Source organism: Centroberyx affinis, unplaced genomic scaffold (genome assembly GCF_046629955.1).
Source record: "Centroberyx affinis isolate AG114_WGS23_722 - 3 ecotype Tasmania unplaced genomic scaffold, CSIRO-AGI_Caff_v1 ptg005188l_1, whole genome shotgun sequence".
Lineage (NCBI taxonomy): Eukaryota > Metazoa > Chordata > Actinopteri > Beryciformes > Berycidae > Centroberyx > Centroberyx affinis.
The window spans coordinates 225,191-251,812 of record NW_027282579.1 but is presented as its reverse complement, the minus strand read 5'-3'; the positions used below and the strand labels follow the sequence as shown (position 1 = coordinate 251,812).

General features: G+C 43.8%; 1 protein-coding gene across 1 annotated transcript in view; it reads left to right on the top strand.

Annotated features, from left to right (window-relative positions):
* drosha (drosha ribonuclease III) overlaps positions 1 to 26,622 on the top strand; it is a 90,046-nt gene that overhangs the window by 10,761 nt on the left and 52,663 nt on the right. Inside the window, exons 8-17 of the mRNA XM_071546227.1 lie at positions 146 to 232; positions 1,060 to 1,146; positions 2,498 to 2,569; positions 3,602 to 3,683; positions 6,564 to 6,638; positions 7,777 to 7,946; positions 9,680 to 9,804; positions 12,375 to 12,474; positions 17,696 to 17,803; positions 22,005 to 22,112. Coding sequence (XP_071402328.1) covers positions 146 to 232; positions 1,060 to 1,146; positions 2,498 to 2,569; positions 3,602 to 3,683; positions 6,564 to 6,638; positions 7,777 to 7,946; positions 9,680 to 9,804; positions 12,375 to 12,474; positions 17,696 to 17,803; positions 22,005 to 22,112 — 1,014 coding nt within the window. The remainder of the gene's footprint in view (positions 1 to 145; positions 233 to 1,059; positions 1,147 to 2,497; positions 2,570 to 3,601; positions 3,684 to 6,563; positions 6,639 to 7,776; positions 7,947 to 9,679; positions 9,805 to 12,374; positions 12,475 to 17,695; positions 17,804 to 22,004; positions 22,113 to 26,622) is intronic.

Here is a 26,622-nt window from a genome sequence, read left to right as displayed (position 1 = left end):
GTAATTGTAATCCCTTAAATGCATAATGGCCTTACAAGGCTGTGCAATACAATATCAGAACAAATCACACAAACATAATGTGCTAAACTCTATTGTAAAGCGGAATATGTAATTTTTATAAGTATGCACTGTGTGTCTTTTTCAGCCTGTGAAGACATGTCGTCCAATGAACAACAACGCAGGAAAACTGTTCCACTACAGGATCACTGTGTCTCCTCCCACCAACTTCCTGGTATGACTAACCCTAAGCCTAACCCTAAGCCTAACCCTAACCCTAACCCTTTCCACAAGACCCTAAACTCAGAGCAGTGGCGCTTGCAAGTGCTAACCCAACAAAGAATATATAGGTAATGTTTATGCCATTACTATATGAAAAAGATGCTTCCCAGTGATCAAATTCTGAAGTATATAACATCATGAAAAATTACAAGTGCTGGTTAACTTGAAAGTTTGTGCTCTGTGTAGGAATCCAATCATTCAGTAGTTCAAGTATTTTTCTGTAGTCTTTGGCTGCTTCTACTACTTGGTATTGGATTATTTGTTGTATAGTATTTAGGAATGGGACGATATGCTTATCTCACAATACGATTCAATTCGCGATACGCGGTTCACGATTTGATACAACCACGATACGATGTGATAAATAAAAGTTCAATGACAGCAAAGTCTGACTGTGCAGAATTCTGTTTATACCCTGAGCCACAAATCTTTCTAGTGATGGCATTGGCTCGCTAGAATGTAAACAACAATTTGAAAATGTCATTACAAAGTGCAAATCAAAGAATTTGGATGGAGAGCTTGTGAAACTGTGATGGTGAAGTGTCTCATTTGTGATTACTACAACAGAATAACATAACATTGTCACATTTTTGTATTGCAATCTATTGAATTTCGCTATATTGTCCCATTCCTAATCGTGTTATATGGTAAAATGTTGACATCTTGGCAGCATTAATCACTGTATTATTATTTCATCGCATTATACACTTATGTAATATTGTTTAAGCTGCAACGTTTTGTAACATTGTGTGTTTGTGTGCTCTCTTCTGTGCTCGCCAGACTGACAGGCCCACGGTGATCGAGTACGATGACCACGAGTACCTGTTTGAAGGCTTCTCCCTTTTCTCCCACACTCCTCTCACTAGCGTAAGCCCGCTTTGAATCCCATCCTCTGCTCTCTCTCTCTCTGATGTGTGGGCCCGCCTGCATGCATGCGGCTCCGCTGCTGCAAAAGGCACGCAGGTCCACGCTCCGTTTTATTCTCCACGGGGCCAACCTCTGCTCAGTCAGCTCAGAGTGGGCTGCCTATGGATCCCATCCTCCCTGCAGACACGTCTGTTAAGACAACATAAATAATTCAGGTCAGCGTTTGAGTGAAAAATCCCCCCCCCCCTCTCCTCAACCCCGCTCTCCCCAAAAATAACAGCCGACTTCAAATCGGTTTCTGGCGTCGGGTCGGCTTCTTTGTTGCCGAGACAAAGTTCTTTTCTCTCACTGTGCTGACCTTGTTGCAAAGTCCTCTCCCTCGCTTTTGAAGGCCCATCAGTGACTGTCAGACATTACAGAGGTCCGCAGTTAAAAGGACCTTCTCCCTCTGTAGCTGCTGAGCTCCCTGCCTCCCATCCCAAGGAGGAAGTTAGGGGAGGGGGATGGGAAATCAATAGGGGACAAAGCCCGGTTGGTCCAAAGAGTGGGGAATTTGTTGGAAGTGTGTGTGTGTGTTTCTCTCTCTGTGTGTGTGTGTGTGTGTGCGTGTGCACGCATCCGTCTGTGTACTTTCCCGCGTGTCGGAATAATAAACTACTGTGTTAACATATTTGGTCAATATCCATCCAGCTTGAAAAGAACTCCGAGGATTAGGCCTGATTTGAACTGGATAATTTAAACAGACCTTTGTTAAAAGCTGGTGTAAATGCTTTGTGGCGGTGTGGGGATTAAGAACCTCGGAGCGTGGCGATATTAGCCCCCCGCTAGTTAGCCGCTGGGATGGGCAAGAGCGAATGTGGCTGCCAGGTTAATCTCTTAAAATGGACCCCAGCGCTCAGACAACAAAGAGCATGTAACTAGGGAGATTAAGCACAGAAGAGCGGGCTTATCTATTTAGCGAGATTCAAGTTATTTAATTTTCAGAGTAGATGTGCGTGGGCGCCTGCGTGTGTGCATGCATGTGTGGGAGTGAGTGTACATGTCCTGGGTGTCTGTACGCGCCTGTGTCGTGCTTTTTGTATCTGCATGTTTTCCTGTGTGCTCGCTGATATTCAAGGCCGAGATATGAGTGACCGCATGCGTGTGTGTGTGTGTGTGTGTGTGTGTGTGTGTGTGTGTGAGAGAGAGTACATGCGTGTGGCCGAGCGCGCGTGCCGTTCCGCGGCGGCCTCACGGCAGAGATGAGGTTTTAATGAGTTTCCTTGAAAAGCTGTAACCTCTGCCTAACGCCATGGTAATGAGTCAGCCTCTCCGTCTTTCTTGTCTTCCTCTGTCCCTTTCATCATCACAGATTCCATTGTGCCGTGTGATCCGCTTCAACATAGATTACACCATTCACTTCATAGAGGAGATGACACCAGAGGTCAGTAAAACCCCACTTTATCTCCCAGCTCTTTCTCTCTCCTTTCTCACCTCTTTGTTTTTATCTCAAGCGGCCGGCTCTGAACGCAGCTGAGCCACACGTAACCCTCGCACCTCCATGCCTGGGCGGGTGAAGGTGCTAAATCCCTTGAGAAGGGGGGGAAAAAGAGGCTCTTTTTAACCCGCAACGCTTGATTACATTGATAAGAGGGCTTATGCGATAAAGTTGGAGAACTGGATTTGCTTATCGGGGGTCATATCTGCGCTGCTTTGAGGTGCTCTTTGTGGCAGTATGCCTTTTTAGAGTGGGAATGTACACTACCAGTGAAATGTTTGGACATAGGGCTGGACGATATGGTTGAAATCAGTATTTCTTTCGATATTTTTTTTTCGATATCGATATATATGACGATATGGCTCACATAAGTGAAATCACGTTAAATAATCAAATTAATGTTCATCATAATGAAACTGATGTCAAACTAAACTGAAATTTTAACATAATATTCCTACCATACTATAAAATTAGCATGTTCTCATCAGTTCAGACAGCAGAATTGTGCATCTCGATATCCCAAAATCACCATATCATGACAATATAATCCCACTGAAAGACGATAAACGATAATACTGAATTATCGTCCAGCCCTATTTGGACCCACCTGATTGAATGTACTATGTTTTTCATTCTCTTAAAGCCATTTAAATATAAAGGCTTATGCTTGAAATGTGCTTTTTAGACAAATACAGATAGTGAGGTGGATGCCTATGTTTGAATTTCTTTCCAAAGCCTTTGCCCTTCCATCAAGGCTGTAAAGAATCTAAAATATAAGATAGTTTTGATTTGTTTAACACTTTTTTTGGTCACTACATAATTCCATTTGTGTTGTTTCATAGTTTTGATGTCTTTACGGTTATTCTAAAATGTGTAAAATAGTAAAAATAAAGAAGAATGCGTGTGACTGGTAGTGTATGTCTGTGCACCCTGGCGCCTGCGGTCCTGTCTGTAAACCCTGTCCTCTGCTGTGTCCAGAACTACTGCGTCCGAGGCCTGGAGCTGTTTGCCTCCTACTTGTTCCAGGACATTCTGGAGCTTTATGACTGGAACCTGACAGGTACGACTCCAGCCCAGGCTGGCTGCCGCTCCGCTAACGCATCTGTTCAGGTCCCTCTCTGCCTGATGCATGCCATCCTCTCTTCCTCTGTTTGTGTGGCAGAAAGCGTCACATCAAAGTCCACTGCGAATCCTGACACACTGATGTTGCCTTGCTTATTGGCAAAGATACAGTGACGTAAGATGTTTTCTGAATAGGTTAGAAGTCTACTGGTAAATTAGACATATGTCACTTAGGGATGCACTGATCAATCGGCCTACTGTAGATATCGGCCGATAATAGTAAATAGGGCTGAACGATTTTGAAAGAAATATCTAATTGCGATTATTTTGACTGATATTGCAATTGCGATATGATTTGCGATATTAGAAGGAATGATCATTTTTACATCATTATTCTCATTTTCATTGAAAAACGTATTAAAATTATTATAGTGTGGTTTTTGCGGGGATCTGTACCAAACAAAGATGTTTTCTTAAGTCTGTAGAATATGATGTGTAGGCCAGGACATCTCTGCAGCACGACAATATTTAATTTAAAATGGTATTTTGACACACATTTCGCCTTTTAACAAATATTGCGCCTCCTGCGATTTGAAACTGCAACTACCGATTATTTTCATTGTCGATTAATCTGTTGATTGTTTTCTAGATTAATCGATTAGTTGTTTGGTCTATAAAATGTCAGAAAATGGTGAAAAATGTCGATCAGTGTTTCCCAAAGCCCAAGATGACGTCCTCAAATGTCTTGTTTTGTCCACAACCCAAAGATATTCAGTTTACTGTCATAGAGGAGTAAAGGAACCAGAAAATGTTCACATTTAAGAAGCTGGAATCAGAATTTTGACTTATTTTTCTTAAAAAATTACTCAAACCGATTAATCGATTATTAAAATAGTTGGCGATTAATTGAATAGTTGACAACTAATCGATTAATCGATTAATCCTTGCAGCTCTAAATCAGATCGAGTCATATGAAGCAGACACAATGTTTTTTGATACAATGTAGATGAGCGCATGTTCTGCTGTTTATCATTCAGCAGCTGAGATTCTACAAAAAAACACTCTGGCAATGTCCGTGGATGATATGAGTCATTATTACTAACACCAAGCTGATACCCAAGTGACAGCCAGTTTTGCACATTCGCGGGTCTGGTCCACCATGAGTGCAACCAACAGAGACACAACAATGAGTACTGGGTTCCCCCCTCTCTGCTTTTTTATTTTCTTCTTCACCACCTACATATCTAGGAAAATCCAGTAGGAAGGAAGAGCAACAACATATTCTCCTCTGATTAAAAGGTCTGCCTTCAGTGTAGTTATTTGTTCTTTAAATGCATTTACACCTTCAAATTCTGAAATAACAGAAAATACGGCTTCACTGACACAATTAACGCTGCCATACTCCATCGCCACCATTGTTGTTTACGTTTCTGCTGTGTCGGGTCTCGCTTATTTCGCCCCCCATGGATCAGCCTCCAAAGCTATAATTGGACCGTCCACTTTGTGATCCGACCACTCTTATTCCTACCCTCCTACATGTTTTTTTTTATTTGTGATTCAGTTCACTTGATTTTTATCGTCTATCAGATACTTTGCCACACAGAACATTGTAGGCGTATGTATTTTTGTTTTCCACATCTTCCTTACTGTTTCATAGCCTTCATAGCTATGATCATAAAAGGTCAGGCATTTACTGTATTTAGAACAGCGCTGATGAAAATATATATTAGACTCCACAACATCACTTGGTAGTTGTGTATTTGAAATTGAGAAACAGGCATAAATGGCCAACTACCGGTACCGGTATCGTCAGATGTTTTTATAAACAATCAGAATCTGCCAACAATTTTCTTATCAGTGCGTCCCTAATACTTGCTACCGCTCCCTGTGGTGTATCTTTGTGAAAAGAGATTGGTGAGGTGAACCAGTTTTAAAAGTTTAGCTTTTACAGAAATTAGTGCTTGTTGCAACTGAAAATGTAATAACTCTCAGATGTTATTACATGTAGTATTTTGATAAAAATGTCCCTGTAGTAAAACCTGTTAATGTAATACATTTACATAATGTAATAACAAAACATTATTGCATTAACCTGTTTTTATTACTTCTTAAGGGGCGTCACATATGATGTAATGATAGTAATATTGACTAATAATGTAATAACACAAATAAGTTAATATGTTAAATTATTAGTCAACAATATTATTACATCATCAGTTAAAAATATGTTATGCCACTTTTGAAGTATTATTAAGTTTTCAACCCATTTAGTGGGACATTTTTATTACATTTTGACAAGCTATTACATTATCTGGCAGTTATTACATTATCAGTTGCAACAGTGTTACTTGGTGGATCTTATATGCATGTCGAATTTACCAGCGGATGTTACTACTGTGGTAAAGGACTTAAGTCATAATCCAGATGAATGTGCTGCTGTATGTTTCCAGATAAGCCCTGCAACATTAAACTCCCATACAAAATGAGAAAGAGAGAAAGGCATGTTTAGTGGCAGGTTGTTCATCGACAACCAGCACCGATTCACTCCTCTTGCTTGCATGGTGTCTTGGTTAACTGCCTCAGAAGCTCAGTCTGTAGTGACATTATGCCAAATTGCAAAACTGTTCTTGTAATAAACAGTCTGTTGAAAAAGAATCATATTCCTTTGACAGATAGTTAAGATGTTGATATAAGATGCAGTAATGTAAATCTTTTGTTCCACAAATCATCAGTGCAAATAATTGTGAATCGGGATCAGAATATCTAGCAATATAATTGGGGTTATCATTTTGGCCATAAATGTACAGTCCTAGTCTCTAAACCTGTATGAAAAGTGTCTCAGATTGTATCCTCAGGTTGTGTCTGCTCCTTTCACCAGGTCCAGACTGTGACAACGAGGCCTCCGGATGCCAGCGGTTCCATTTCATGCCCCGCTTTGTCCGATTCTTACCTGGTGAGACTCAAAAACAACCCGCATAGAGCCTGTGCTGCTTTCCCCTGCCGCTTATCTCTCTCTTGTGGTCGGCTGTGGCAGTGCATGCTTCTCAAATTTAAACATGCACCAGAACAGAAAATGGGCCTGCGTGTTTCCGGTGATGTTTACTCCAAGCTTTTCTGCGTATGTAGCCCTTGATGTTTGTGGTGTGTTCTTGGCAATGACGGGAGCCACTGTGAGAGACCGAACTACTATGCAGCTGCATGATATTCATCTTTGATACACATGATGGTGCTGGTGCACTGTGATATTGCCACAGTGTTTGTTATGACAGCTGTACCACCTACATTCTTTCCATCAAAAAACAATTTCTCTCTTAGCGCTCCCAATTTAGTGTACTGCAAACACTTATCTGCCTCTTTTACAAAAGCAAAAACAAAAACAAAAAAGAAAAGCGCAGTCCAATCCAATGTTTTTGATGTGATCTGGAGAGAGAGAGAGGGGGGGGGGGGTTAAAGTGAGAGCATAGTGTTGTTGTATTTGAGAGAGTGATAGAGAGAGTGTGTGGGTATGCATTTGTTATTGTCTTAATGCATTTCCAGGAGTGAGAGGCCAATAGATTTTCAGGGGCTGTTTGTGTGAGCGTCTGTCTATGTGAACACTTAAATGGAGGTCAATCAATCGCATGAGTGTCTATTAACCCGAGTCCATTTGACCTTGTTGATTCTCCTCATATGCATGTATCAGGGTTATTTGTGTGCATGTGCCTGCCCGTCACTCTCTCTCTGCTTTATATGTGTGTGTGTGTGTGTGTGTGTGTGTGTGTGTGTGTGGGTGCGCACCTACGCCAGGTACTTGAATTAAAAGGTTTTCTCCAACATGAACCTTGATTTGTGAGCCAGGGATTGTGCACAGCCAGAGAATGCATGGTTTAGCTATCTGAAACATTTTTCCCCGCACAAAAAAATCATAGGCTCTTTGTAGCTCACAATTGCAGCTCTCAAGAATGCAATTTCTACTTATATATATATATATGTATATATATATTTTTTTCAATTAATTGTGCAGCCCTAGTGCAGTGTGTGCCTTGTGGTAGTGCTTTTCTGCCTCTGTCCATGTATGCGTTCAGTCTACATTGTCTTCATCTTTTTGTTAGACGGCGGGAAGGAGGTGCTATCCATGCATCAGGTGCTGCTCTACCTCCTGCGCAGCAGCAAGCCCCTGGTCCCCGAGGAGGAGATCGCAGACATGCTGCAGTGGGAGGAGCTGGAGTGGCAGAAATATGCCGAGGAGTGCAAGGGCATGATTGTCACCAACCCTGGCATGGTGAGGCCCCGGCTTGCCGGTTATGACAGGAGGCGGCCTCGTCTGCCGGCTTCAAGGGCGTTTGTCGTCCCCCCAACCCCGGCGCCGCGAGAGACAGAGGCTGCTCTTGTTAGCCTATGACATGAGCAACCTCGCCTATTATCTCCAAGGGCATTTGTTGTCTTCAACGCTATTCGTGCCGAGGCTTTCATGTCAAGATGAAGCTGGTTAACCTTTTTGCCTGGCCTGTATTTTAAAGGATGTAATTGTATCTGGGTAAGGGTGAAGATGTCATGCTAGCTAAAAGGTTGCATATGAACAATGGACATGATTGCATGACCCTTGGTGTGGGTGAGTTATTGAGTCAAGGCCTCTTCTTGGCAGGACTGAATCGTTACATTTGGGTTTTCCAGATATGTGGGTCTGTAATAGCACACCATCCCTAGACCCAAGTGAGAGATTGGTCTGCCAGTCAAACAGAGTCTATTAAAAGGGTCATGTATAGAGTCTTGCCCTATCTGGTGAAAAGAGAAAGGTCAGCCATCCCGTCATCTGCCTTGTCATGCTGAGGCCTTTTATGATGAGGTGGGGGGCTGTGAGGCATTAATAACTAAAGTAGTTATTTAAACCTAAATCCAGGGTTCCTACGCAGGTCTGGAAAGCCTGGAAGAGTAATAGAAAATACATTTAATTACTCCAGATGTTAAGTTTGGAAAAAGCCTGGAAAATATTGTTGTCCAGTCCTGATACATCTATCACTTCATGTTTTATGTACTTGTAAAACTATTGTTATGCCACATGAAGTGAATAATGATCTTCGGCTATTGAGTGCTATGGCTTAGTTGACATGTTGCCCTGCCAATAAATTAAAATCTGGAGAAACTATGGATTATTTTAAAATGGAAAATGTGTTCGTTCCCTGTAATAACGCAAATGAACTTGATGGCAACTTGGGCCATGAAAGTCAATGAAATTTGTTGACAACTCCAAATTTGTCACCTATTGTGCTATGTCAAGGTTAGGTACTACTGTATATCAAAGGTCGATGGCAATCAAACATGGAACACTCAAATGATTTGCACGGTTGTGGAGAAACAACATCAACCTTCAATCAACTGTGTCGCATTAAAGCATAGGTAAAGAATCAGTGAACGCTAAATGGTCCAGAATCTAATTTGGCATTTACAATGTTTTCGCGTCAGTCCTGTCAACAGGGCAATCACCGAGCCAATCAAACCTGATTATGTCGCTTTAAAGGAAAAAAATCAAAGTTGGTTTGTGACCTCTCGCTCCCAAATCAAAGTTTGTTTGCGACCCGTGACGAGCGAGCGCGGCTAATGTCAAGGTGAGCGCGAGCCTCGAGCCATCTGCTGTTTAGCTCATCACGCCTTATGCTACAGCCCCTTCCTCTGATCTCACAAAATGCCTGACAGGCCAACTGTGATTTGAGAGTCGACTGAGGACATGTTGCTTGTCAATCTCCTCCCTGATAAGAGCGTTAGAAGTTAGCTCGCTGTTCCTGACATCACTTTATCATTTGTTGTGCACATGCTACAAGCAGAATCTGGGCCTATCTGATTACGTTCCTGCGACAGACAACCCTTATGGCATGGATTATTTGTTATTGCACATATTGCTAGTAGATAACATTTGAATGATGGCTCCCTTGTAGCTAGGAATGTGTTGATCCTGTAGCATGAGTTAAGCTGCAGCTTTACGTTGTGGTGTGTGTATTTATTTTTTTTTTTTTCCAGAAGCCGAGCTCGGTGCGTATCGACCAACTGGACAGGGAGCAGTTCAACCCGGATGTCATCACCTTCCCCATCATCGTTCACTTTGGGATCCGGCCCGCTCAGCTCAGCTACGCCGGAGACCCTCAGTAAGATTATACACACAAATATCACACACACTTAACCAGATCCCCCCCCCCCCCCGTCTTCCGTCTCTCTCGTTCCCTCTTCTCCTTATTCGCCGCCGTTCTCCCAGGACACGGTGCAGGCAGAACCCTTCATGTACTGCGTTGAGGAGAGTGAGAATGGCGTGTGTCGAAGAGGAGGGGGTTGAGAGAGAGAGACGCAGAGACGGAAAGGGGGATAGAAGGATGAGAAAACGAGTGGCGTGACATTTTCACATGCGTCGTCACGGGTCCCGGGTTTCCGCTGGGCGCCTTCGCCGCGGGAACTACGGTTTATGTCTTGTGAATAGTAATGCCACACACACACACACACACACACACACACACATGCTACTGGGCTTCGATAGGGAATACTGTACTGTGCTGCTGCATAATTAACAAAAGCAGTGTATTAGATCATCTCAGCTGTACTCTCCGAGGTGTTCAGAGATGCGACAACAACAACACGCCAAGCGCCAATCAAAAGTCAGTCACTTGTACCGGTACCGGTACTTCATTTCTGTCTGCACATTCTAAATTTAAACCCACTGGCTTCTTTCAAATTCAAATCTATAGTCTTGGATTAGGACAATCAGGAGGAGGCAGAGGAGGGAAACGATGGTGATGAAGATGCAAACGAGAGGATGATCATTATAAAAATCCATTTAGGCAGCGCTAGCTTGCTTATGTCCTCCGACTAATGTCCCCTTCTCTCTCCCCCGCCGCTACATTTTGGCTGCCCGTCTCCGCGTCCGCCCGTCCCCGCGTGCCCCGCCGCCATGTCAAACCTCTCAAAGCAGCAGACGACAAATTTATGGACGGACGGGGACATCATTAGCGGATGCAGAAACGAATAGTAAGAGACCGGCGGAGAGGATTTCCTACCACCGCTAATGATGCGTGTAGCGAGGGCAGGATTCGCCGTTGATTGCGGGCGGTGGCGGTGGCAATGCCACAGAGAGGGAGCCTCGGACACAGTGGCGGCATATATTAGTGCAGGAGACTGAGGAGGCTGTGCTGTCTTCCTCCTCCCCGCCGGCAACCCACTGGACATATTTGTGTTTGGGGGGGGGGGCGGGGCGGGGCCGCCACTCCAGCCTCTCTGTCTCTATCAGGACCGCTGAGGCAAGAATGAGGACGTGTGGGAGGTCAAGATTGAAAGAGAGAGCGGGGATGGAAGGATAGACGGTGACAGAAAACGACAGCAAGAGAGGGATGGAACGATAGGCGTGAGAGACACGGTGGAAGGATAGACTGGGGGGGGGGGGGGAGAGAGAGAGAGAGCAAGAGAAGGACAGAAGGTTAGACCGTAACCGAGGGATGACAGTGAGGAAGGTGGGAAGCGACTTGGCACGGAGAAAAAAAGAGAAATTGAGGAGAGAGAGAGAGAGAGGAGGTTGAGAGTAGGAGGCAGAGATGGAACGAGACAAGAGGAAGAGAAAGAGAGAGAGAGGGAACAGAAAGAAAGAGGCAGCATATGCTAATGAAAGCATGTGCAGGGAGTGGCGGGAGCGGCGGCAGTGCTACCCCGAGAGCACACAGCGGATCTGTGGAAAGGTCATTGAAGCGGATTGGGGACGAGGGGGCCTCCCAGGCTGGATATACTTCCTCTCTCTCTCCATTTCTTTCTCTGTCTCTCGCTCTTTCTCTCGCTCCCCCCTCCCCTCTCTCTCTCATCTGCTTGGGCTGCTTCAGTACGGAGGTGGTGGTGAGCCGATAATCGGGGCGGTAAAGCCGTCTCATTCCCCCGTCTCAGTCTCTAATGAAGTCCCCACTATTAAAGCTCTATAATTCTTCCATTCCACAGTACCCCCTCCCTCCTCTTCCTTCCTTCCTTCTCTCTCTCTCTCTCTCCCTCTCTCTGTCTCTTTCTCTCTCCCTCTCTCCCTCTCAGTGCACCACCCTACACCCACCTCTCCCAAACCCCGCCACCCTACCCCTCCCCCCCACCACCAATCATAATTGAATAACTCTTGGTAAATGAGGAGAAAGTCTCCTGAATGGGAGCAGAACGGTCACACTCGGCCCTCAGTCCATCAATCAGGAGGTGTGATTGAAAAGAGAGAGAGAGACGGGGGAGAAAGGGGAGGTGGTTAGAATGGTGGCTACATGTCACCTTGCCGATAACTCCCTTGCTCTTTTCAAATGCAAATGAGACAAAAGACAATGGGTTCATAGAAAATGAGAATAAGAGGGAAGCACGTTGTGAGATAGCTCTCGTGCCATGTGTCAGGGCCGCTCAAATGTTGCATGACTGCAGCTCATACTAGGAAAAAAACCACGGTGAACCGATAGCACTTGCCAATCAGTATGTGCGTGAACTCTGTTCCCCCTACAGTTCAACCGCCAAACATCTGAAACGGGGGGGAATCTTCTCCCTCTGCTGCCCTCACACAGAAGCAGCTAATGGAATAATGGCCGCGGGCCACTGTTAAATGATGTTGTTTAATATCGGGCGAGCCACAGATGAAATATTGATGTGTTGTTGCAAAGAGGGAGAGAGTGAGGAAGATAGACTCCCGTCAGCCTGACGCCTCCTTATTTACTGTTGACAGGTACCAGAAGCTGTGGAAGAGCTATGTGAAACTACGCCACCTGCTGGCCAACAGCCCCAAGGTCAAGCAGATCGACAAGCAGAAGCTGACACAGAGGGAGGTGGGTTAAAGGAAAACAACAGCGCTGATCTTTCTTGTTTTGGCTCATTTCCTCATACATCACATTTAAATTTTAACATTGTCCATAGGCTATTTCCCATTGCCTGGAATTGTTGCCATGATTTGGTGCAGTGTGCCTTCAGTTTGAATATTTTGAAAGGTCATTTCCTGCTGACGTGATAGGTTGTGCTGAATCATGGAAGCACTAGCACACTGCGGAAATAAGAGGTTCACAGCTATTAATGCCAAAACAAAACTATTACCTTTACTATTATTCCTGCTGTGCACATTGAATCAAATGCTGTTTATCTGGGAACTTGTTGTTGGTTGTCAAAGTTATTGCCTGGGAGTAACAAGGAAGCCGTTTCACTAAAGAGAAGTGACACAGCCAAAGCTCACAAAAACAACATGTTTTCCAGTTTTGTCGACATTTGTTAAAACTGCAGCCTAACATTTGTGCAACTGTCGTTTCACTGCAACAGAGGATGACTTATATTCCGGATGCAGTGTTCTTACCTGGTTCTGGAAATTTGAGAAAGCACAATTTTGATAATGTCTGAATGTAGAAAAGTATAGGAAAACATTTAGTCCTGAACCACATAAGACTAGACATAATTTCGCATAATATTTGTTGTTTTGATAAACAATCTTCAGCTATAGAGTGATACATTTTACTTAACTTAATTGTTTACTTTGACCTAACAGTCAAATTGTCCAGCCAATATCAGCATGCATCTTCTTGTCAGCGTTCATCAATCATCATAATTGACAAACCTGAAATCTCACTCAAGAAATTAAGGGTCTGAAATTAAGGTCTAAATGTAAGAATTTTGAAATGGAAAATGTGCAGGAGCCTTGAGCGTGCTGGACGGCTTCTTCCTCACCCAGATTGCACCACCCAAAAGTATTTCTGATTTCCTTCTCTCACTCCCCAGATCCTTTCCTCCAGCATCCCTTATATTTTCTTCAACTTCTAGAGAGCTTTAAGCCCAGAAATATGTCTTTCTTTATCTCTCTGCACCCTCTTTACTTCAGATATAATTGCTTTGGTAACATTTTGGGGTCGGGGGGAAAATAATTATTTTGTAAGGAGAATGTATTTATAGCTCGCGGCAAAAGAAAGGGAGTGACTCTGCTGTCCCGACTGGAGTTTGAAGGTGATTCCACCACTGGGGAGCCCGAAGGGAGAGGAGTTTAGGTCTGGTGGAGTAATGGGAATAGAAAGCCTCAGTATGCGGCCTGCAGTAGCAGAGCGCCGACCTGTGCCCCCCGCCCCCCCCCCCCCCCCCCCCCCCCCCGCCATATCTCTCCTGTAGCGATTGCTGCAATTCCTCTACAGTAGATACAGCGCTGGATTCTGTCTCTGAGGCTTTCGGGGTGCTGGAGATATAATTTTCTCCTTTGGTCTTTTCGATACTCTCAGAACCAATAATGAGTAAGAACTCTGAGCTCAATTAGCTTGTTCCCAGGTACCATGGCGAGGCTCTCCGGCTAAAAGGCCCTGACAATCCGACTGTCAACCTGCAGTGGAGCAATTAGTGAACCCACACACATACACCCTTACACTCGGTCCACCGTGCTCCACCGCTGGCACTAGCCGTGTGAGTTTCTCTCCACAGCAGTGGCAGGGCGGTGTCGCTACTTACCGTTTAATGCCCGAGGGAACGGCGCTAAGCTTCCTGTCGAAGCGGTCCAACTCTTTCAGTGAATGCGTAAACGTCGTTTTTCCTTTGATAGGCGAGGCGTTTGCTAGCAGTAAGACGCGCCATGTTAGATGTGTTGATGGCAGCGCTCTGGCTCTCTAAAACTGGCTCTTTGATACTTGTGCGGTTAGTCCGGAGTCCAAGCAGCTCCGGGGAGAGCAGAGGTGTGCACCCTGGTGAGGAGGCCAGATTGCACCCGCTTCCAGACCTCCTGCTGAGAGCAAGGAAGATCCTGTTTGTGGGTGGGGATGGTGCGGCGTTGACGGGCATTCAGTTTGTCTGTGCTGCCCAGATGGACTTTCTCGGCATCCCTCTACCAACCGCTTTGAAAATACAGACATACACACATACACTGATACTGTACAGTGCCTTCAGAAAGTCTTCAACTCCCTTGATTTTGTTTCTGCTTTTTGTTTAAGATTTATTTATTTAACAGGGAGAGTGCATATTAATGAACACTTAAAAAAAACAATGTTAATATGCCAGATTTAGCCACCAGGCTAATTTTCATCTGTTGTCCCTTGGCAGGCTGATGTCACAATTAAAAATACATGTCACAGTTTAATGAATCTATATAACTAAGAGTTTTAATGTGCCCTGAATTCAAAATTAATTAAGTGGAGGGTTTTATTCGTCAACAATCTACACAAAATACCCCATAATGACAAAGTTGGAGTTAACAAGTTAACAAAACATGTTAGATGTTTTTACAAATTTATTGAACATGAAATATAGAAATAACTCTTAATTTATTTGATCTTACATCTCTCATTTGAATTAAGTATTCAACCCACAGAGTCAGCTATCTTCAAGTCACTCCACAGATTTTCAATTGCATTCAAGTTTGGCCAGGCCGCTCAAGGACTTTCACATTATTGTTTTTAAGCCATTCCAGTGTTGATTGGAATCGGTCCAGTCTTAACATCGGTGGCTCTCTCATGCAAGAATTTTCCTTTATTTGGCTCCATTTATTATTCCTTCTATCTGTACAAGTTTCCCTGTCCTTGCCCCATGGCTGCGGCAATACATTTGTTGCCTTCCTACTGAACGGAGCTTCAACCATCTGCCTTTCTTCATGCTAAACATACTGTACCTCCGTTACAGAATCAAGTTATTGAGTTAAAGTCTTGAGTGGAGAATCAAGTTTGCAGAAATCAGCTTTGTACAAATGAAGTCAGAAGTCGGCGTATATTAGAAATGGCAGTCCAGACATGGCACATTGTGGGAAAACTAGGCTAACGCCATGCAAATCCAAGAAAGACTCCTGTTTTTGGATTTTAATGCTGCTGCATCCCATTATTTAGTTTGTGGTTGATGCAGTGGTGTCTTAATGGAAAAGTACTCCGGTGTGGCATAGAGCATACTTAAATTTTTCATATTTGTCCTCTGAGAAAATATATCACTCTCTTTTATCTAGATTTTGGTTTTATTTGCACATACATCAGACCTGGGTCAAATAGTATTTGCAAATAACTTTTTCTTGTTTTGTTCATTTTGCCCTGCTTAAAGGGCCAGGTGGGTGGAGTTTGTCACATGTATTGATATTCAGCACCAGGCCAAACCAATCCAATCAGAGAATGTTGTCTGAAAGCTTCCAAAATACAGTTCTGTGAATGATAACTTGCCTGTCCAAAATCAGAATTGTACTAAAAGGCAAACCCACCCATTTGGGGTATTTCAAATATTTGTTTTACCTAAGTCTGACATGCATACAAATAACAACTCTGACAGAGAAAAAGAAAGTAAGTGAAAGTAAAAAGTAAATGCAGACTATGCGGGTGAGACAACCCCCTCCCAACCCAAAGGGCTTATAAAAACATCCCACCCAAAAAGATAAAGAGAAGAAAAAAAATAAATCAATATGACAAACACACAAGTGAATTGGGCAAGAGAAACCAAATGACATCAAAAGCTCAACATGGTGGAGAACAGTAGGAAAAAAAAACAGCGAAATGCATACATAATAAGGATGAAAATTGAATTAAAATAGCCCTGATGAAGATAATGATATCATAATAATGCTAATGAAATTATAGAGAAGCAGCGTAGTTGATGAATAAAAAAAGGGGAGCAGCAACCACCTACAACCGGCTTAATTATTTAGCCTTGCATTTGCGAACGTACAATGTCATTACAGTGAGCTAAAGGCCTTCAAAATGACTAGAGGAAAAACAAGCAAGCAGAGGGGGAGATGGGCACTGGCCTCCGGCTGGCATTGGTGTTCGGCCTTAACCAAAACACAAACACTCCGCTCACCAGGACTGTCAATTCAATTCAATTCAATTCAGACCTTATTAAAAACTCATTCTAAAAAAGAGTTAGTTACACATAAATATAAGGAAAAGATACATATAAAACGAATAGAAAGGGTGAATAGGTTACAATAAAATTCAAAGGATCCATTTCTGTCCCATGAATGTCCAGTTCGTCACTGGGAAACGATCCAATTCAGATGGTGAAGTGAAGGTTTTGCCACACAGAATTGAGCTCACTCCAAGGTGTTTGGTCACCCAGTGTCAGCTAAGTTACACATGCATCCATACTTTCCTCTCCCCTGATTAATTGGTCACCTTTTCCACTGTTGGCCACTGCATGTCCTTGTAGAAAGCCCTGCATCATACAGTATTTACATATCATTCACACTCTTCTATGATTGCTGCTTTCCATACACAGTGGCTGGCTGTCCATGCAAAGATTTGTTGTGTGTGTGTGGTGGTTGCGTGTGAGTGTGCGTGAGTGTGTGTGTGTGTGTGTGTGTGTGTGTGTGTTCACTTTGATGCGCAGTTCAAAGTAGGATGGCATTATTTATTCATGCCTTTGTTGTTCTTATTTCCTCTGTGAGTCAAAAATTCCTGGCGTTCCATTTTAGGCAGATCACGGCTAACTCAGACGCAGTCGATAGCATCTCGGTTGAATGAAACACACGTGCGTGAACACACACACACGCGCACACACACACACACACTTAGAAAGTGCAATCTGTCAATATATCTTCCATCTTGGTTGTTATTTGTAAGGCCCTCTTGTCTCAGCCTCCCCCTACACCCCCCCCTGTTGAATTGGCAGTTATTTGCTGTAGGGCTGACATGGTGCGCTCTGTGTGTGTGTGTGTGTGTACAGCTCAGGTCTGCTGCTGCTGGAGATACCTCTAGGCTCTTGTTCGGTGGTCCTAATGGGCAAGCGGGTTGCTTGGTGCTCGGCGCCTGGGACTGAAGCCTATGTACCAGTCATTCCACCAGCAGCACCACCACTGCCCACAGCCATGCTGAGCCACAGCAATGCCTCAATTAGCTTGGACCAGCAGAGCTGTCACTTCTCTGCTGCTGCTGTTGTGTGTGTGTGTGTGTGTCAGTTTGTTGCACGTGCTAGCCTATCTGGAGGGAGAGAGGGAGGGGAGGGGAGGGGAGGGAGGGAGAGAAAGGGAAGGAAGAGAGGATGGGGTGGGGTTGTGAGGACAGGAGCCGTCCCCGTAGGCTGCGCTCCAGCGGATCAATAATTGACTGGCTGGTTGTTTGGCAGGAAGCTCTTCAGAAGATCCGTCAGAAGAACACCATGCGCCGCGAGGTGACGGTGGAGCTCAGCAGCCAGGGCTTCTGGAAGACTGGCATCCGCTCCGACGTCTGTCAGGTAACAGCCCTCAACTGTATGCACGCACACACACACACAATGATATATACATATATATATACGTGATATGAGACTAGCTATCGTCTGGGATTTTGGTTATCGTAATATTGTGAAATAACTCACTTCTATCTCTTCTTAAAGGCTGCATTACAGTAAAGTGATGCAATTTTCTGAACTTATTAGCCTGTTCTGGCTGAGTGAAATGAACAATGGCTTTAGCTCCTCATCATATCCACATTACTGATTACTAATGATCATTACTAATTTTCATGCTTTTATTCTGTGTAAATATCTTATGAAAGCACGAATACTGATCCTCAAAATATCACCACATTATCGATATTGAGGAATTCGGTCTAAAATATTATGATTATTATGATATTGTGATATTTGATGTTGTCAGTATCGCCCAGCCCTACACGCAACACACAAATGCACATATGGATGGATGTACATAAACTCAGACAGGCACACACATGGACAGAGACACACACACACACACACTCTGAGACATTCACACACACACACACACACACACTTGCACACAGCTGTACATACACTCTTCAGTTTCACAGTCAGAAACTCGGCTTTTGATCTTTCCCCACGTTGCGTCACTTTTGCATTCACTAGTATCAGAATCTATGTTGTGAAAATGAACTCCCACAGCGCCGGAGTTACCCGTACCCCTCATTAAATAATGTCAAAGACCCGCCAAGTTATTTCTATACAACTTCACCGCCGCTCAGTATAACAAGTACACATGTACCACATGTTCCTTCACGCGTCTGTTGGCATTGGGATACGGTAAACCAGGATGGAAATTTATCTCAACATGGACGAGATGTCATGTTGAACTGGAGGATCGACAGCCTGACACGGAAGTAGGATTTTCATAGTGGGGGAGACTGTGTTCTTGGTTTCATACTAATAACATACAGTTCCACGGATGCATAAATTTTTAGCATGAGTGGCCCCAAGGAGACTGGAAGCCCAAACTCTGAAAAGTGCTAGTGCCATGGTCTGCCCATTGAAACACACACAACTAGACCTGGAGATTTATATGTTTACTAATCACTATTATGTAACTACATTTCAGTTAATTGCATTTTCATTATTATAACTACTTAAAATGAACTTTCAATGATTGTAATTTAATTAGTATAACCTCGGTGAGGTTTGGATAAGCTCATCTTGAGCTTTTTACCTTCTTCACCTGTATTTCTTTGCCTTTCTTTCTTTGGTAATTCTCTTAATCTGTTTTTGTTTGTTTTATTTAATATGTGCAAATAAACTAAATGAAACTAAACTTTTTTCATTGATTATTACTGTAATAATGAAGGTTCAAACTGGGCTAATTTGCTTAATTTAATAAAAAATAATAATAATTCTGTCTGTTCCAAAGCTGTCTGCCTGTTACTCAGAAAGAAAGTAATTGGTAGCAGCATTCACCTCTCTGAGAACACATTCCCTGCCTTACCCCTCTGTTTTGTCCTCCATGTGGTGAGGAGAGCCTGCAGCTGATACTCACACTCACATTTGGAGAGGAATGACAGAGAGGGCTAGCCTAGCAAGCCAGACCTCCCTCACAGCAAGGTCTAGCAAAGAAGGATCTGATCCATAATTGCCGCCCAATTATATTTGCCTCAAGCTAGAGAGGTGCAGCTAATTGGTTCGCGAATAGTTTCAATTCGAACTGCAGCGTTCACTCGCAGCAGCGTGTGACACAGACGAGAGACGACGGCGAAACTGACCCACAGTCACTTGATTTTGAAAGCAGTCGCTCCGATCGGAACAAAATCAACCTCCGTGCTGCTGACACTCGTCGGCCGCACCAAGGTTGTTTCACTGTTTCACTTGAAAGAGTCTGTCAAGGACCAGGCTACACACTGGAGGCAGGGATGTGATTTATTTATTTATTTTTCTATCAATCTATTGATGCATATATCTATCTAATAGGATTTAGTTTCTTAAAAAAAAAATGTAGTGCTGTTTTCCTGTTTTGTTTTGCCCTTTTGTGTCCCTGATCAAATCCCTGTGGAGACTGATCAGCCGGCCAAAAACAGTTGGAGGGAAAGTCACAGCTTGTAATCTCTCCACAAACTCAACATGTGCGCCTGAGAAAAGAGGGGGGTGGGGGGGGGGGTGAAGGGTGAATCTTTATTCACAGAAACCGCGCAGTGCATTTATTCATTCATCATCACTTACTGTACATTGATCCACTTACTTAAGTATCATATAGCCAAAGTCGGGGCATGCAGGGATACTATACAACTGTCTGAATTCTGTTGTTAGTCTAGGAAACGGGTCATTTCTTTTGCAAATTTGAAATGCTTTAATACCTGGAATAGTGCTGAAATGATTAGCCGATTAGTTGATCGACAGAAAATCAATATAATATTGATGATCGATTAATTGTAATTTATCAAGGAAAAATACCAAACAATTGCTTTTCACAGCTTCACAAATGCTAAGATTTCCTTGCTTTTCTTGGTTTCATATTATGAAATACATACTTTTTCGCTTTTCTTTTGCCTGCTGGTCAGACTAAGTAATCAATTTTAAGAATCACTTTGGGCTCTGGTAACTTTTTTTCATTATTTTTGACCTTTCGTAGACTAAAAAATTAATTGACTAATCGTAAAAATAATTAATAGATTAATTGATAATGAAAATAATTGTTAGCTGCAGCCCTAACATGGAATTTCTGAATAGATGCATCCTAATAAACTGTCTCTATTATAGATTGGACTAAAGCACAGCCTAAAGCCTGGATTGCGCTAAAGCAGACTAAAGCATTTAGCCTTATAATGATGTCCCTCTTGCTTAGGCTACAGTGTACACTAAAATAAACTAACCTTTTAAAAGAAACATGATGTTCAGGCTATACAGTTCATATTATTTAATCCCGTGAAACAGATGGATGCGATTAAATCTGGAAAACACGGTGGGATAGTCATTACTGTGGAGTTAACAAAATGATGATTCAGTGAGTTAAAGCCCAATTTAAAAACTGAGCTTGTAATATTTCAGCCCAGGATAAAAAAGAAAACTCGGGCTCCTGCTCCGGCTGGACAGTGTCCAAAATCCTCAAGCTTCATCCCTGACAGTAAATTAGGAATTTCCCACCTTTTAATTACCGCAGTATCACTCTAATAAGCCAGTCACACACACACACACACACACACACACTCACACAGTCAGTCACTCAGCCAGTCATCAGAACAGGTCAGGAGCTGTAGACACGAGCGGGGCCTGGCTTTGTTAATTGGCTGCTTAACAAGGCCTGGGGAGTGTGTCACCATGGCCCCTGTGATGGCCCCGGGGCTACGTGGCAGCACCGGTTGTAGCCGGCGGGCCCCCGGCTCACCCTCCCCAGTAGCACTAATTAAAACATGCATGGCTCCCTCCTCTCTCATGTGGTGGCACGGGGTTAATGTGTGTACACCAGCCTCGCTACAGTTTCTCAGCCACTGCGACTGCCCGACTTGATAAGCCTCCACTAATGATTTTGTAGATTGGCTCTGCAACAGGCTCTCCGACTGTCAGACTCATTTGCTGACCACTGACTATTTTCTCTCTCGGCTTCGTTCTCACTTGCTAAGTCACACTCCCTCACTGTTATGCTTGCTTGCTCACTCACTTACTCGCACGCCCACTCACTCACCAGCCCACCCACTGATTCTGTTTCTGTCTCTCTCCCTCTTCTCTCTCTCTCTCTCTTCGTCTCTTTTTACTTTTCTTTTGCTTCGTTCTTCTCAAACTTTTTTTTTTTTTTTTTTTCTTTGTAAAGATATGAGGGTCAGGCACATAGGAGGTTGTCAGTGTTTGTTCGACTGTATGTGTGTCAACATGTTGAAATGGGCTTTGATTTGACTGTCCGTGTCCAAATGTGAATTTCCCTCTTCCCTGCCATTCCCTCTCACAGTGCAGCAATTGGGTTTTTGATTATTTCATCTCTCTGTTGCAGAGCACCACTTAATAAATAATGACTGGCTGATTGATTTTTCCCTCTCTGCTCCCTCTACCAACCCTCTCCCTTTCTCTTTCGCAATCTCTTCATCACGCTTTCTCTCAAAACACGCTCTCTCCCTCTTCTCTCATATCTTTCCAATCTCTCTTTCTCCCCCTTTTGGCTTTTGCCTTTCTATGCTGTCTCCCCTCCCTCACCCTGCCCTTTTTGTCTCCTCTCTTCTCTCCACAGCATGCCATGATGCTGCCTGTCCTCACCCACCATATCCGGTACCACCAGTGCCTGATGCACCTGGATAAGCTCATCGGCTACGTCTTCAAGGAGCGCTGCCTCCTTCAGGTAAGGCGCGGGCATGGCAACTTCTTACGGAGCGATGTGACTCCACGCCCCGACCCAAGCTGCATTATTTAAAGGCTGGCATAGTTGATAACAGGAGCAGGGGGTGGATAAGGAATGGCAAATCCCTCTGGTTCTTTTAGGCGGGGCACAGGCTACAACCGGTCAGATAGCCAGATGAAAAAGTAAACATTTTTGTGCCTTGGCTTCTTGCGCGCTGAGATCCGGGAGGGGAGCGTTCGGCTCATTACTGTGCCCATTCTGCCTCTGCGGGGATAGTTCAGGTGGAAACAGGGGCTCAGGAGTCACCTAAGGTAACTCAAACACACCGGCCTGAGTCATATCTCTGCAGCAGCCAGCCCGGGTCTGCTGTGAGTTGCCGTGACAGTAGTCAGGACAACAACAGCCTCCCCTGTAATGCCAGCTCTCCCCTGTCAGGTCTGCAGCCTCGAGCCGTGTGCTCTCGGAGTAAGCCCCACGGCTGCCTCCAGCAATATTGAAGAGCTGTCATAACCTGATACATTAGAAATCAATGTGTTGTAGCCTATACATAGTTAAAGAGGGGAAGGATGCATTAAGATTCGCTCAAGGCTCTGCATGCGTGCGTCTGTGCGTCTGTGTAGGGATCTGCGCATATCGATCAGGGATTGGCCATTTTGCTGCCCGTGTAGCGATGACCTGTCATTATGAGAACTGAAAAGGAAACACTTTGACCTGGTGTGAGGCCGGCCCTCTGCTGACAAGTGATGGCCCTTTCACTGAGGTGACGCCCATTTGACAGCTCCTGGGAAGATAATGATGGATTTGGCCCTCCCTCCCCCTCTCTCTCTCTCCCTCCTTCCACAAGAATACAATAGAAAACAATCAGTTTGATCATAACACTAGACAGCTCAAAGATGCGGACCACTGTGGTGCCTGTGTGTGTGTATGTGTGTGTGTTGTGTGTCTTTTCGTATCATGTGTCAGCCACTGAGGTGTTAATACCTTGACATGGGTCTTCGTCAGTGTGTGTGTGTGTGTGTGTGTGTGTGCGTGTGTGTGTGTGTGTGTGTGTGTGGACAGAGCAGGGCTGACAGCAGTTCACCACCACAGGAGCTGAAATGGCCCAGGTGGGGAGCCGTCATTGCTGGGTTTACAGCACCTTCCCCCCATCTACTACTACACACACACACACACACACACACACACACACACACACACACATCAGTGGGTAAGAGTCCACAGTACACACTCTCCTACCCGGATCTGTTTGGACAGGAGGGCAGCGGTCCTTGTTCATGCAGCACTCTCGGAGTCGGAACCGATTTCAGATCCGTCATCACTTCCCATTTGGCCGTCTGTTTAATTATGATCTGAGAACGTGCTGTTTATCCCAGATCAGTGCCTCCGCTGCGATGCCACAATCACACTTAATGAGTTTAACGTCCATTCATTTTCCAAAATGAGAGAATCTGTTACCACTCCATTATTGCATCGTGGATGATTTGCGTTTCAATGCGAGGGGGTTGTTTTGCATGCGTTGAATTCATCGTACCAGTGCAGAAATAAAGCACGACACTGTGGTCTTCATACCTGAGCGCTATCAAATCTTGATACACTTTGGTAAAACAATATTTTCTACAAATTGTGTCTGTTCTTTATAGAAGATTATAAGTAATTATCTAAGTTATCGTTACATTCTAGCTGCGTTTTTTGTTGACTCCCATAACCCTCTTCTCGTATCAAATGAATTTAGATGACGGTACGTGACGGGAGAATCTACTTCTGGGTTCTTCATCTATCCGTTTGTGGTACAGTAATGTATGCTGATATGATATATGCAGAGAAAATGTTCCAGTCTTGTTTTTCCCGTGACAGTATTTGGAGTTGACAAGTGTTGATTGGAGAGTTGTATGTCCAGTCACAGAGCTGATGTGGCTCTGGGGCGGCTGTTCAGAACCATCTAAAAGCGTTAAATCTGATGGTGTGGACTTGCATAAACACTGGCATAGTGTTGAGTTTTACACACTCAGTCAAATTAACACTGATGATTTTGCTGTGTATAGCTACATCTTTTTCTGATTAGACAGCACATACACTACATTTATTTTTACTATTTTTCACATTTTAGAATAATAGTAAAGACATCAAAACTATGAAATAACACAAATGGAATCATGCAGTGACAAAAAAAACGATGAAAGAAAATCAAAACTATATATTATTTTAGATTATTTAAAGTAGCCGCCCTTTGCCTTGATGGAAAGGCAAAGGCTTTGGAAAGAAAAAGAAATTCATACATAGGATCAACTTCACTATTTATATTTGTCTAAGAAACACATTTCAAGCATTTAAGCTTAAGCCTTTTAGATCAAAATGGCTTTAAGAGAATGAAAAACATGATACATTCAATCAGGTGTGTCCAGACTTTTGACTGGTAGTGTATTCTTGCATTTTATGATGAATGATGTTGTTGTATAAGCAGTGCTTCTATGTACTTGTATGTATGTGATATATTGTAAGCTATGTTTGCCAGCGGTTCTGTTGCTAACATTAACTAACAAGCCAAGCAGTGTAACATTACTGTATTCTCCATAGAAGAGATGAAAGCAGCTGATCAACTAGGGAGCCGGAGAGCTGAGATCACATTCTAATTGACTTGTAATTAATTAAGTCTATGTGTCATCGGCACAAATGTGCTGTGGGTCTGTACAGAATCGGTGCTCGGTTTTAACTAGCTCTCTGTAATGTGAATCAGTGAGTCAAAGTTGCAGTGAAAATTTATGTTGTAACAGTATAATCTCCAGCCACGCCTCATCAGTTTCGTTCCGATACGACCGAGCCACGGGAGCATTGCGTGGGGACTTTGCACATAGGTTGCAGCGACGTACATTGCGTTACAGATTAAATGCGATCGCGGCATGAGGTGACTGACAAAACCCAGCCGGAGAGCCAGAGTCTCTGCACTCTGCACTTCCCCCTACCCGCCTCCAGTGGAGCACTGGCCCTTTGAAGCTCCTCTTCTGAGAGCCTGCCTGTTAAAGATTTAAAACTGGGGGGGGGGGGGGGATGGAGATGCATGCGTTCCTGTTCGCAGAATGCTCCTCCATCACCACCTCCACCGTATTACCCCTCCTAATCCCACCCCCCCACTGCTTCACCCCGTTCTTCACTTTTTGACCCATGCTGGCAGAATGAGAGGCATCACAGAAGACCTCAATAATTTAACTGTACAAGTCCACAGCCTCCGCTCTGATCTCGCACGCTTTTGTTTGTGCGCCTGTGTGTGTGTGTGTCTGTCTGTGACTCAGTGTACAGAGTGCAAGGCTACTTCTTTTTTTGTTGTTTTGTTTGTTTTGTTATTCAGGATGGAGCATGCATAGCCACGTGATCGAGGCGTCCATCTGTTTCAGGCGGTCTCATTCCATTCCCATTGTGTTTTTTTTTTTTTTATCCCCGAATCCTGATTTACCTGTGTACTATATTAAATGATGCAGTACACAGTAATGACACTGTTGATTACTTGGGAGCGGGCGCGCTGTCAGCCAAGCAGGCAGTTTGCCCATCAGTTTCCCTGCATGCGGCTGCGGGAGGAACGCTCTTTCCAGTCAAGTCTGCCAGTCTCTTCTGAGCGATCATGTTTATTCCCATTTAGCCAAAGGCTGTTGAGCAGCAGCTGAGGCAGTGATCACTAAATCCAAATCCTTCTAATACTTTATGCAGTCATTATGTTGACAGGACAGTTACAGACGTCAATCCTCGGCTAAGATTCAGCTTAAAAGCCAATGCTGCTGTCGGTTTCTGCCCTTAACCGAAGGACCCGCAGTGTTTACAGAATAACTGATGTATTTTGCTTGATACTTTTCCTTTAGAATACCCAACTCTCTAGTTCAGGCTGTGTACTAGGCAGTCATTGACTTGTGTCTGACATAACACAATGGGGGAGTTGGAATTGGAAGTAGAAGTTGTTTTTTTTGTTTTTTTTTATCAAACTGTCAACACGGCGCTGAGAATTGCTAGATTTCTACTTGTGTCATGTCAAATATGTAGTTTTTGCCCACTAAAAAAAAAAAAAAAAAAAAAAAAATCTGTTCCTCTTAACCACAGAAAAAAATAGGATTGCTGTTGAATTTGTCGTCTCTCTGTTCAAGGCTACAAAGCTGAAGGCCTCTTGAGCGACTATAAATATTGAAACCTCCCTGTTAACATTTTACATATATATCTCATTGGAGCTTGAAATTGATTTGAAGTTGGCTGAAAGGAGACAAGCATTTTGAAAAGCAAGCCCAGTGGAGAAGAGTACTTTTTTTTTTTTTTTTTTTTGCTGAGATTAACATTCTCCTAATGTAAGATTGATAAAGGCTTGACATATCCTACTGAGCCCTATCTTTTCCCTTTTTCTTCCCTCAGCGAGTTGGAGATGTTCAGCCTAGACAGTCTTTCTAGGCACAGCAGTTTTGTCCTCTTTTCAAACAAAGCGTTTCCTTGAGGGTTATTTTTCTTCTTCCCCCCCCCCCCCCTCAAAGCTCCACTT